The sequence below is a fragment of the Diadema antillarum genome, unplaced genomic scaffold, assembly GCF_040938485.1.
Source record: "Diadema antillarum isolate AM-2024a unplaced genomic scaffold, OU_Dant_1.0 seq00000604_RagTag, whole genome shotgun sequence".
In the NCBI taxonomy this organism is placed as follows: domain Eukaryota; kingdom Metazoa; phylum Echinodermata; class Echinoidea; order Diadematoida; family Diadematidae; genus Diadema; species Diadema antillarum.
The window spans coordinates 150,643-164,512 of NW_027271532.1; the positions used below are offsets into that span (position 1 = coordinate 150,643).

A 13,870-nucleotide genomic window follows, 5' to 3' on the forward strand; every position below is an offset into this window, starting at 1 on the left:
CCTCCCCTCCCCCATGACGGTTAAGAGGCCTACTAAACAAGATGAAAAAAAAAAATAAGAAAAAACTCTCAATCATTATAACCTGTCTAAGATAAAAGTGGTCTTTTATCTATCCTGGCTACTCTTTTTCTGATAGGTAGTCGTTATTGACACGTTTGACTGCTTACACACTATGCAATACTGTGTACAAGTTATATGTGTTTGCATCTGTATGTCATAAATCATCCGATATCCAAGTTTGTTGCGATATTTTTTCTCTCTTTCTCGAATTAGACCATTCCGAGTACGTCCAAATCTACCAAAGATGGCGAATATGTCGGCCAACACAAGCGCAGAGATAGGCCGAGCGCAAACTGTCGTAGCGGGGTGCATATTCTCAACCACGATACTCCTTGGTACCTTTGGAAATATTCTCGTTCTCGCTTCCGTTGCTCTCTCGCGCCAGTTACGGACTTCAACCAACATCTTCGTCGTCGGACTAGCTGTCACGGATTTACTGAATTGCCTGTTGCTGATCGTCCAAGTGTTGTCTCTCCTGAACGTCAGCGAGTCAGATTCTTTCGGCGTCGTGTGCACGGTCGCCGCGATCGGCCTCTACATATTCCTTGGCATAAGCGTCGCAACGCTGGCACTGATTGCCGTCGACCGGTTCTTCATGATTACGAAGACGCGCGAGGAGTACATGGCGGTGTACACGAAGAGAAACATTGCGATCATGATGGTCACGCTCTATGGCGCCATATCGATGGTAACTCTAGCGTTTGCAATGTCAGGGGTCGCCACTTTTGGACGCTACGAAGGGATCTGCGCGCACGCCACCGGCGAATCGTACAGCTTCCTCGGAGGCGCGTGGCTTCTCCTCTCACTCATTGCAATCGTCACTTCGTATGTGCGCATTTACGCGCACGTCCGGAACCATCTGCGCAAACTCACTGCTGCATCGAAGCAGCATTCGCTACCAGATCCTGGAGTAGCAGGAACGGCAAGCCAAGAGGAGTCCGACCAGACCAAAGAGGCATGTTCAACGTTAAAGATGGCCAAACCGGCGGGATTTGCCAAGCGCCAGAGAGATATTGAATCCAAGATAACGGTGAACATGCTGGTCATCATCGTGCTCTTTTTCCTCTGCGTGTCTCCATCGATCTTCACTCTCGTTTTACCCGGAGATCAGGAACAAAGTGCCATCATCATCGCAATAATCACATTGAACAGCGGGCTGAATCCGCTAGTGTACGCGTGGAAACACCCCATTTTCAGGCATGCCTTTAAGTGCATTTTGCGCTTGCGCTGGTCCGAAATCAACGAGCCTTCGCACAGCGTTCATGTTAATTGCAGGACCTAATTAAGAAAAAAAAAACCCAAACAAACAAAACCCATTTTGATGATTGACTGCTAGGTCATGGCACCAACATTCAAACCCTATCAGTACGGTATTTTGTACTTGCTGATACAGGGTGCACGTCACGAGACCGACACCCACGACCCACGAGTCATACAGCCTACGAGTCATACAGCTCACAAGTCATACAGCCCATGAGTTATACAGCTCACGAGTCATACAGCCCATTAGTTCGACACTAAGCTAACAAGGCCCACGAGACCGACACATTAAGCCCCGTGTTGGATCTGTCGAACTCGTGGGCTGTTTTACCTAGTGTCGAACTCCTGGGCTTTATTTGCCTAGTGTCGAACTCATGGGCTGTATGACTCGTGAGCTGTGATGACTCATGGACCTGTTTTCAATGTCGAACTCTTGGGCTGTATAACTCGTGGGTGTCGGTCTAGTGGGATGACCCCGCTGATACATACCCAGCGGGAAGTGCGGGAGTTTGGTTTTTGCTCATGATGTGTAATGTCCATCAGTGGTGGATCCAGGCGGGGCGACCCGGGCGCGCCCCTTTTATTCTTTGTTAAAACAAAAGAGATGAAGAGAAAAAAAGGGGGCGCGTCCCCCTTTAATTTTGCAAAGGCGCACCCCCCCCCCCTTTAATCAACTACGGAATTCCTGGACCCCACCACCCCCCCCCCCTGTCCATAAAACATTGACACGCGTACAGAGATAAATTATGTACGATACCAGGGAGAAGAATGTAGAAGGCCTACAGGTGTCGATACCGTGGACCTATTGGCTTGTTATAGGCCTACTGTGCTGCACAGAAGGCGTATTTGAGAAACCACTTAGTCTCGAGATTACATGGTATATGCAATGTCATAAAAGTGATTGTTATTGTTGCTTAATAATTATGGTAAAGATTATTCGCGTGTATAATTGCGATATATTGATAAAACAATAAACAGCCTCAAACGGGAAGACTTACTACAGATACATTTGAAGGTTACCTTTTCACAGTAAAGTTCAAGCGCCTATAATTAGCCTTTATCAAAGTCAGAACACATTCAGTGGAGGCTAAAAAGCACATATGGATACATGTAATAGATAAGCCATCGATGTTATCTGATTGAAATCTTTGTCAAGGGAAGGTATAGTATTGGTTGAGGTCAGGATTTATCTTTCAACTACTGTACTTGTGAGATACTCGGTAACCACTTGAGAACAGAATCTTATGAGAGGAACTAAAAGTTTATTATCTAATGAAAATTGCTTTTGAAAAGGCCAAGATATCGAAAAACAAAGAAAAACAAGGCAATCCTAATAAAAGGTGGGTCCCATCTTTTATCAAGATCACTTTGTTTTGGATATCTCGGCCATTTCAAAACAAATTTTCATCAAAATAAACTTTGAAATCCTCTGAGAGTTACATCAGTGCTCTTTCATAATTCAGAAGAGGTTTGTTATCTCAAATGCAACGGATTACATTCAATCATTGTGCATTATAATGATGTTTGAAATTAGTAATAACCACACAACTATGTATTTTAATGAAGAAACTTATTTCCAAAAGACCAACATACTATTCGACACAATATGCTGCGAACAATCCTCCTTTTATTTCTAAACCACATACAGAGTATGAGGTCAACATTTTCGAATCAAGGCACATTGTATCAATATGTTTTATACCTATTCAAGTTCAAACTTGTGTTGTTCGAAAATTTTAAGAAATAGTGTAAATGTGTAAGTTTTGAGTTTTAATTTTTAATGCTGATATACTCTTGCCATCTGAGTTTTTACCCAAACCAAACACTACTCATTTATGTCCAAACTTTTGTGTTGTTTGAACATTTTAAGAAATTGTGTAAATTTTAAAGTTTTGATCTTTTTTAATCTTATAAATTGGATATCTTCTTGCCGTCTGTATACATTTTTTCTTTCTTTTTTCACTGAAACATTTTGCTGCAGCAAGTATTCTTCGGAAAAGGGGGTGGGTGGGAATAAGGATAAGAAGGGGATAATGATGGATCACAAAAGATTGATCCTTCAATATTTTGATATTTTACTGGTCATAATAATAAAAAAACATTACTATTATGAAAGTGAGATGTGATTTAACTTTACATTTTTATATATCATTTATCTAATATCATATTCAATTTTATATTTCAATCACTGTTTTAACTTATCATATTTTTATTGTATTGTACTGTATGTATTGTACTGTTGAGGACTGTAACACTGTAATGTTCAAAATTTGTTTCAAATTGTAAACTGTATTTTCATCTTTTTATGCAATACAGGTCTCTCTTACAAAGCAGTTTTATGTACTTATGAGACTACCCTGTATAAAGAACAGAGAATAAATAAATAAATAATTATTGTTATCATTATCATTATTATCATTATTTCATCAAAGCACAGGGAGAGCTCTGAGGTGATAACCTCATTACGTCATGTAATTTGCGTAACTGAATGGGGGCGTGGCAAACATCGCTGCCCATTGGATACAGTGCAAAATTCAAGGATTTTTCAAGTTGAAATCCTTGAAGGCTTCCGTGGTGGTAGAACGTTGGGTGGTAGAAGGCTTCACGGTGCACCACGTATTCTTACTCACTTACTCCAGAAAGAATACGTGGTGCACCGTGAAGCCTTCTACCACCCATTTTTCAATTTTTTATTTTTTCATTTTTATTTTCATTTTTGTCATGGTACCGGACTCAGCAGGAGGCTGCTTTTCAGTCTATAAAGTGTATTGAAATTCACTTATCTTTTTCTTTTGAATACATGTATATTGCTTCCATCGATTAGTACCAACCTAGCTTACAGGGAATGGTTCCTGTAATTACATGGATAGACACTTTATATGGCATTATAAGTAGCTATTGTTCTTAGTGGGACTTGGTTTGTTGCACATAAAATGTCATTGTGTAGGTCTATACGAAAGTGCAGGTTATTGTGTTCTCAGTTTTATGTACAGTATACAATGTATTTTTAGCGTGTGTGTAATGCAATGTAATTTTAAATCACTTTCACAAACATGTAGTAGAAATAAACATAGATATGACACAGGTTTCCTTTTCTGGTAATAATATCAAGTGGTCTTTTCTTTTCTTTCTTCACATTTTCTCTACAACCTTTCTACAATATTGTATTACACACAGAAATACACTCTTAAAAACTCTTGCCCTTAGACATACATGTTCTCAATACATACAGTCTCTAAATAATACATGACATGTTCATTAGTCGTATCCATCATATTACCATCTGTACATACAACTGTTTTGAAAGAATACATTGCAAGACGTCTCATACAAGCCTCCACAAGGCATATGATATAATCACAAACTCTCAAATCAAAAAAACTTCTGACAAAAATACATACAGATAAGGTGCGTATATATCTGGAAACGGCATCGGTACAGTTCAACTCACCAGAATGCACACAATAACATTATCAATAGTAAAAATAGTAACAATAATATCAACAATAATGAAAATACTAATAACTATAACTGTAAACTCAAAGTTGTAAACCACTGTGGCCAAAGAGCCCAGAAAAAAAAAGAATTACTGTAAGAAAGTCAGTGCACCCTTTACTGGTGAACGCATGATAGATTTCGCCCAAGCAGTCCCCCATGATGTAACAAATGTAAATTTTGTCTTTGAAAAAATATATATATACACATATGTGTAGGTATGTATGTCTGTAGATATATATATATATATATATACAGGCACACACACACACACACATACACATATATATACACACAATTTGTATTTCTACATCAATGGGGATGTGGGAGATTATGGCTAAAGAGGAAGGTTTTTTTTTCTATTTGGAACAAAAGTAACAACATACAACAAATTGAATCACTTCAAAACTGCATTAATATTTTTTTTTCACAATTAATGTCGATACTTCATTATCTTTTTCCTTTTTCAAACCAACCACACAAGGAAAAGTACTTCAATCTTGTTTCAATTCCTTGTCATTTCAAAAGTCTTGACAGTCCCTGCATCAATTACATTGCAAAGATGCATGCAAAGTCTCAAGTGTCACAAGGACATGCAGTGTATTCCATTTTCCTTGCTTTTTAAATGCTTGTTCACATGAAATAACCGGGGTGAATGTGTACCAGAGTGGAGATCAAAATTACAGACATTTCCTCTTACTGTTCAATTTTTCAACCCTAATCAAATAAATTAACTTCTTATTCATGGAAATGAAGGCCTAACCAAACTGTGAAATCTAGTAATGTGCACACTTAAATCTTATGGCAAAAATTCAGAAAGACATGGGGAATGTGAAAAAAAAAGTTCTACTGTCTCATTTCTTGAACAAAATATGTTGGGATGGAATAAAGTATTTGATAATTCTATTGAAAGCAGATGATGTGAGAATAAAAGATACATATACATATGAACAACACAAAAATTCAAACACTGAAGAATAGTGATCAGAATTTTGAACAATCCACTTTGAGTTCATAATATCTTCAATAACAATTATGGAGATCTGAAATCCACATCACACAAGCTTTAAACCCACACATCTGATGAATGAATCACCTATGACCCTGATAACGAAATACCAAAGCACCATTGAAATAATGTCCCTAAGTAAGCCCAAACAATCTCTTAAAAATCATGACAAGAGATGACAGAAAAAAGTACAGTCAAACCATAATCAAAATGAAGAAAAGAACAAGCAATTGAAGAGCTTGTTTGCAAAAACCGATAAGTCCATATTTGCCAAATGGAGATATATGCGATTAAAGGTCAAGAAAAATAAAGAGAATAATAAGAAAATTTTTGCTTCTTTCGACCATAACTTAAAAAAATATACCTTTACATGAAGTGACCAATGTATCATTTAAAAGGTATAATTTTGTACTTTATGACAGATATCGTACTTCAAAATCTTCAAAAATGGACTTATCGGTTTTTGCAAACAAACCCTTCAATTGAAGAATGAGAGGCATGAAACAGTAGGACACAAAAGGATGGCCGATGAAACTGCAAGAAATGGATTAAGACAACAGTGGGTACACAAGGGACATATAAAATGTGCCACAGAAATCTACTTACATGGAGCTGTGGATTACAATCAATACCATAGAAAATAAAAATATATTTGACAGTAAGACTGACGTTGTAAATGGTATAGCAAGACAAAAATATGCTCACAAAGATATACAGAGATGCCGCGGGCACTGGTATTTCCAGGCACATATACAATAAGCAATATTACATGATAATGTATACACACCTATGTGCATCTACACCACAAGCAATATTGAAAAATAATCTGTGAAACAAAACAAAATGAAGCAAAAACTTCTAATGGAATGAATTTTTCAGGAATGAAATGAAAAGGGTAAGACTTGAAGAAGGTGGAAGAATAATGACTCTGCAGAAGAGAATTTGGTCAAGCTTTAAATTGGAGGAATGATGATCCTGAAAATGCATATTCATCAATTATAATTTGTCTTTTTTTTTGAGGGGGGGGGGGGGGGTAGGAAAAACTTGACCATCAAAGCTGATATACTGGACAACAAACACACACATACACACACAAACCCTGACCAACAAAGCGGGACAAGATCACAATGTTTAGAGATAGAAACAGGTGTATACTAGGGGGAGAGGAGGTATATAAATATTTACTGTCAACACATATTGGGCTGAGGCATTAACTTAAAATTCTCACATTGTGCATTTCAATACCACTGCTAATCATTGCCATTATGGGGGACCTTCAATATAGCATGGACCACCTAAAATTATGACAATTACATTGTTATATCAGGCTTCTTCACTATATCAGAGCAAAACAACAACAACAACAACAAAGAAATATAAAGAGTTGGGAGGCACAAAATCACCTTCTTATAAGAGGGTTTGTTTATAAAATATATATTACCTCTTTAATGATGACATTCCACTGCAGTACTTATTACTCATTTTTCTTTTTTTTTATACACGAGGACTATGCTACTGTGCTTTTGATGTAGAAAAAGCCTAACTGTTCATGAAATGTCACTGGTAGGAGGGAATGCACGTTAAAGATTACTTAAGAACATGCTCAACAGGTTTATCAATAAAAATGTGAATTGGTATGTAACAGAAAATTTTTCGGTGAATGATTGCAGTTTACACTTGACTTATGGGAGTTTTTTTTTTTTTCAAAAGGCATCACAAGCCAATTCATTAAATAGCAAATTCAACCATCTACTAAGTAATTCATGCAACAAACAAATTCACAAATTGTAACCACAAGCCTGCATTTCAACAAAGGGGAAATTTGAAAGCCCCTCTGGTTCTTTATTAAAATTAATATCCACAAATTCGAGTATACACACCAGTGATAAGAGAATTTACTGAATGAAAGACAATTTTCTTCTGATATATAGAGTAATATTCATAGCATAAGGTTTACCTGACTTAAACTGAAATGAAATGAGTTAACATAAATTCAACTGATTTGCAATTTGGTAGCCATTTCAAATTTACATATCTCACATCGCTGCATCAATTTGAAAGATTGTTCAAATTCCATTATGCAAATACTTTCAGTTAATCATGCTCAACAAAGTAAGTACGATTTACAATTTGTTTATTTACACGTCTTGAGTACATGAAGAACAGGTTAACACAATACCGCTTTCCTCTGTTAGACAAAGTTGTGGTTTTTATAAAAGCATTCCACTTTAATTGTAGACTTTTAAAGACTACATGGCATCATTAAGGAACAACAAAGCTAATCCTCACGATGTGCAACTCCTTTCTTGGCACTGAACAGAAAAAAAGAAAGTATCGCTTACAACATCTGCTATCACATTTACACTAGTACACTCTTTGATGGGGAAAAATATGTCAGTGTGTGTGTATATTGGATTGTGGGCATACTTGGAAGTACCAATGTAAAATGGAATATTTGCTTGAATGTTATTTAAATGTTCACGGTCATGTGATTAAAAAAAAAGCAAACAAATCATTTGCTGAACAACATTGCTGCACATCACACTGTATGAAATAGCCACCTAGTTTTACATTAATCAGACATCTGACCATAGTTCTGGAAAACAATCATGTCCATTTGGAAATTCACCCCACGTCACAGCAGCTAGACAATTTGACAAAAATATTCACCCAAAAGCCATGATGTGATGTTGCACAAATTGAACATAGCTCACTAGAAATGAAACGCAGCTTTGATGTAAAGATTGGGTGTCAAGTGTGATCTGAAGGGGGCCAGATCATCAGAACTGAGAGATAATGAATAGCAAAAAAACTATTCTCATACAGTCACTCCCGTTATAACAAACATGGTTATAACGAAATCCCGGTTACAACAAAGTAAAAATTCAGGCCGCAACATTATCAGCTCTATGTATTTCTATTGTTTATTTGTTCGGTTATAACGAAATTTCGATATAACAAAAGAAAACTGCCGGTCCCGACGACTTCATTATAACGGGAGTCCACTGTATTAAACTCCTTTGTTAAGCTATTTCTTTCTAACATATTGCAAACATCTTAAAGCAAAAATTTCTGTACCCTGTGAGCACATGATTGTATATATATATATATATATATATATATATATATATTTTCACTTACATATATTTATATATACATATATATATATATATATATATATATATTTATATATATATACAACACACATGGGAGTGATATAAATTCTTCAGTTTCAAACTGCTGTGTACTTTGCGCTGTTGCTTTCTTTCTCGTCTTCTGATAGCGCACTACAAGTCTTTAACAGCTGAGCAGATGTGATGTATTAAATATGGGCCCACCATAGAATACAAACACTCATATTACTGCGGTGCTCCCTAATGGGTTCTGAAGGATGATGGACTCCTGTCAAAAAACAAACAAACAAATAAAAAACGAAGACTTTCGCTTTGACTGCCAAACACTCAATGAGGTCATTCATCAATCACAATTGTAGACCCTGTGTTTGGCGTCAATATTTTACGGCGCCATCACCTACGGGTAACGACTGTCTCCCTAATGGTCAGCTGCTGGAGCAGTAAGGATTGTCCACTCCACTTTAAAAGTGTAGTGTACACACAGTGCCTTAAAGACGGATTCCACTCAGTGAGCAAGTGAGTTGCGTTTGCTGACTCTGCGATGATGCCTGCTCAGTGTTGTCTTTAACCCGTTGAGGACTGACTGATTTTGCTACAACATGCATTTCCCACAGACAACGGGTTAATACTGAATGCTCCTTTTTTTTTTTCTTTCTTTCTTTGAGAGGTGAATGTCTTGAGATAAACTAAAAACAGAATGGCATGTTTGATCATCATCTGGATGCATTTTAAAAGATTGGTATATGGCAATAAGTATTTCCATGTAGCCCACAGTTGGCACAAGACAGAAGTGGACGGGGCACCCATTTCTTTGGGTATAATCCCTTTTCAAGATTCAGCAGAGAAGCTGGGGGTAATTTTCTGTTATACTGTACACCTTTGGCTAAACACCGCTGTGTGCACAATCTTAAAACAGATTCAGACTGACTATGAGAAGGTTGGAGAGTTGGCAATCCTCACACATCTGTTATTAAGGCACTTGTATAGAAAATAGCATGAGGTATTACCAACTTATCTCATCCTACTCATGAATCAATTTACCCGTTGAAGACGAGTCCTGAGTATACTCAGACACGTGTCTATACGTGTTGTAGCAAAATCAGCCTGTCCTCAACGGGTTAATACCCCCAGAAAAATGTTAGCTCTGCCTTCTTCCTCTGCCTTCCATCATTGACAGTAATAGCCCCTCTGTAAACATTAGCAATTTGTGTGTATGTTGGCACAATGCATACAAGCTGGTTCCTGTGGCTTTACTATAGATGACACAATGTCCAAATTTGTAGCGAAAACAACTGTTAATAGGAAGTAATAGCAAAAGACTATGGTGGCCAAAGTGTTTTCCCCTCTACTATATATATACTACTTCTCTGAGGACCAGGACCAGAGGAGGGACATTCCATGTCCCCAGTAGTATACGTGTAGCTGCATAAATGGGTTGTGTATGTGTGTGTGCATAGGCGCCGGAAGTGGGGGGGCAGGGGGGGCGGCCGCCCCCCCAATCCAAAAAGTGGGGGGGCAAAACGCATTTTTGCCCCCCCAAAAAGCCCCCCCCCCCAAAAAAAAAAAATAATAATAATAAAAACAAATGAATAACAAAGAAAATAAAATAAATATGTATATATATGAATAAAAGGGAAAAAATATGGCTACAATCGGCAGCTTTTGGACTGTAAAATGTCAAAATTTTCAAGCTCGCTCGCTTCGCTCGCTCGCATCCAGCAGTTGAGCCCGGTGCGCCTCCCCCTTAATTTCTAAAGCGAAAAACATAGCTACGACGGCAGTTGTTGGACTCTAGAATGTCAAAATTTTCAAGCTCGCTCGCTTCGCTCGCTCGCATTGAATCGCTATGTCATTCTCCTAATGTTGCTGACAGTAATTGCCAGTAGTTGCGCCCGATGCCCCCACCCCTTAATTTCCAAAGCGAAAGATAAATATAGCTACAAACGGGAGTTTGGGGACTGTATAATGTCAAAATTTTCAAGCTCGCTCGCTTCGCTCGCTCGCATTGAATTGTTATGCCACTCTCCTAATGTTGCTGCCAGTAATTGCCAGCAGTTGCGCCCGATGCCCCCCCCTTAATTTACAAAGCGAAAGGTATAGTTACAAACGGGAGTTTGGGGACTGTAACATGTCAAAATTTTCAAGCTCGCTCGCTTCGCTCGCTCGCATTGAATCGTTATGCCACTCTCCTAACGTTGCTGCCAGTAGTTGCCAGCAGTTGCGACCGATGCCCCCTTAATTTCCAAAGCGAAATATATAGCTACAAACGGGAGTTTTTTTTTTACTGTAAAATGTCAAAATTCTCAAGCTCGATCGCATTGAATCGTTATGCCATTCTCCTTATGTTGCTGCCAATAATTGCCAGCAGTTGCGCCCGATGCGCCCCCATTTATTTCCAAAGCGAAATATATAGCTACAATTAAAACTCCAGTTTTGGAACTGTAGAATATCAAAATTTTCAAGCTCGCTCGCTTCGCTCGCTCGCATTTTATTGTTACGCCATTCACCTTATGTTGCTGACAGTATATAATTTGTCGATCGTTACACACCGTCATTCCATAATCTATGTAAGGAAAACTTACAATGTTCCTCAATGACTGCGTTGTTGAATGTATCACATTCCGTAATGTATTGTAGTCCCGTTATTGCTCACGCACACACGCACAAGCATACAGACCGTCAAATTTACTTTATGGTTCCCCCCATGTTTCGACCCACCGTACGCCACTTTACACACACACACACACACACACACACACACACACACACACACATATATATATATATATATATATATATATATATATATATATAATAGATGAGTGTGCGTGTGTGTGTGTGTGTGTATGTGTATATTGTGTAACATATGCATGGTCTAATCTTGAGCCCCCTCCAATGTTTGCCCCCCCAATCCAAAACTGCTTCCGGCGCGCCTGTGTGTGTGTGTGTGTGTGCATGTATGTGTATCTGTGTGACCATATATAGGATGACGAAAGCAATTCAAGAAGCATTATTAAATACATGTAAATGTTGGTGTGGTCCCAATGGTAAGAAAACCAGTCGTAAAAACCTAGGTTGTCAAGTAATACCTTATGATCACACAATCCAATGAGACATGCAAAAAAATAATAAGTTTTTGGTTTTCTCTTTCTCATTATTTGTACTTTGAAAATGGGAGGTATGATGTGGTCAACAGCAGCCCGCCAAAATCACAGACCACAGACGCAACTTTTCCTGCTACACTACACTGAAACAAGGTAAATGAGTAAACTGGAGTGAAAGCGCTGAAAAATAATCGAAACAAACAGTGGAAATGACCGCCAACAAGCGGGATGTTTACACACACCTAAATCGAATGTGTGGACTACGCTTTGAATAAATGGGACTAGATGGAAAGACAAGAATGTTATCACATGGAGAAAGACTGACAGTATGCACAAACAATGTAGTCATATGTTTGATGCACCCACGGGAATATTTGCACCTACCCAAATCTGGAGGAGTCATGGTATTCCGAGGTGAAATGCTGCTCTCACGTAAAACGTGGTATGGTGATTTTTAAAGGACTCAAGCTGAAATACGTCCTAATATGAGGGCGGGCCTCCTTAATAACAACTAGCAGAAAAAAAAAAAATGGGAGTACATTTTGCAAAAGCAAGAATTTTCATCAACACCTCAAATACAACCAACAAATATTCACAACAAATATAGAGCTTTTTTTCTTCACCCACAACATCCCCCCCAAAACATAAATCAAAACAATGAGGTATTCCTGCCACATAGAAACATCTGGCAGATATGATATCCCCATACTGAATTTATGGACAAACATAATTTCTAGGATTGCATATCTCTCATTGGATAATGTCAGTTTCTTTGAAAGAGAAATTGTACAGCAGCATTTGAAGAGAAGAGTTAAGATAATGCATGGATTGTCTCATTGCAAGACAGAAAGGATTTGATTGATGAAAAGGAAACTCAGATTCTGGGCAGCACTTGATAAACTGAAAACAAGTATGGCCAAAAGATGTAAAAAGCTTAAGTTTGTCTGCCAACTGGAGATTTCATTCTCTTTGCTTCCTACGGAATTTACAGGTCTCAAGGTCAGATGTACTCTAGGTCCTCACACAAGCGAAAAAGTCAGGCTTGCATACCACTTTGATAATTACTCTCTTCTACAATCGGCAGTTTGTGCACGGATTGGGAGGGCTTGTTAATGAAAAAAATCTTGATTTTAACACATCCTACTGTCAGTAAGTGTCAGGTGTATGTGTGTGTGTGTGTTTTTTTTTTTGGGGGGGGGGGGAGGGGGCTGCCCTTTTCTTAAGACAGACTGGTAGGCCATTGAATAGCCCAAAGTTAAGGATGCTTGAGTTTCGGGGATTATCCTATCTGCTTACACATCGCAGAAGATGCATTCCAACGAAGCGAACAAAAAGAAAAAGTAATAGAATGACAACAGTAAACTTAGCATACGTCCATTAATGAGAGTGACGTGTCATTAGAAACAGCACGGACAGACTGCTGCATGTTTTCACTTCTTTCCAGTGTGCTGCAACTCATGCTGTATGATACCTAGCAAACTTACTGTTAAATTTCCCGAAACGCACGAAAGCATAGGACGACTGATAATCAATTAAATATCACAATCCACACAAAAATTTTTGAAACAGACTACTTATTGTTACATATTCTTGTTTTAAAAATGAATACAACAGACATTTTAGCATTCATATGGTGCACCTACTATACTAAGAAAAGTATAAATATTTCATCTTTCTGAAAAAAAAAAATATGGGGCCATTTTACTACTCAAAATGTTCTGAAACAAAAATCAGTAGCAAGAAATGTGCATCATGGATTTGTACAAGATCATAAGCTCATAAAGCCCCCTAGAATATAATTCAGATCA

General features: G+C 38.0%; 1 protein-coding gene across 1 annotated transcript; it reads left to right on the forward strand.

Moving 5' to 3' along the window:
• The first annotated feature begins 304 nt into the window (after positions 1–304).
• On the forward strand, positions 305–1,342 carry LOC139735848 (alpha-1D adrenergic receptor-like). Its single transcript, XM_071646594.1, has one exon. The coding sequence runs from the start codon at positions 305–307 to the stop codon at positions 1,340–1,342; it is 1,038 nt and encodes a 345-aa protein (XP_071502695.1).
• Positions 1,343–13,870: the final 12,528 nt, after the last annotated feature.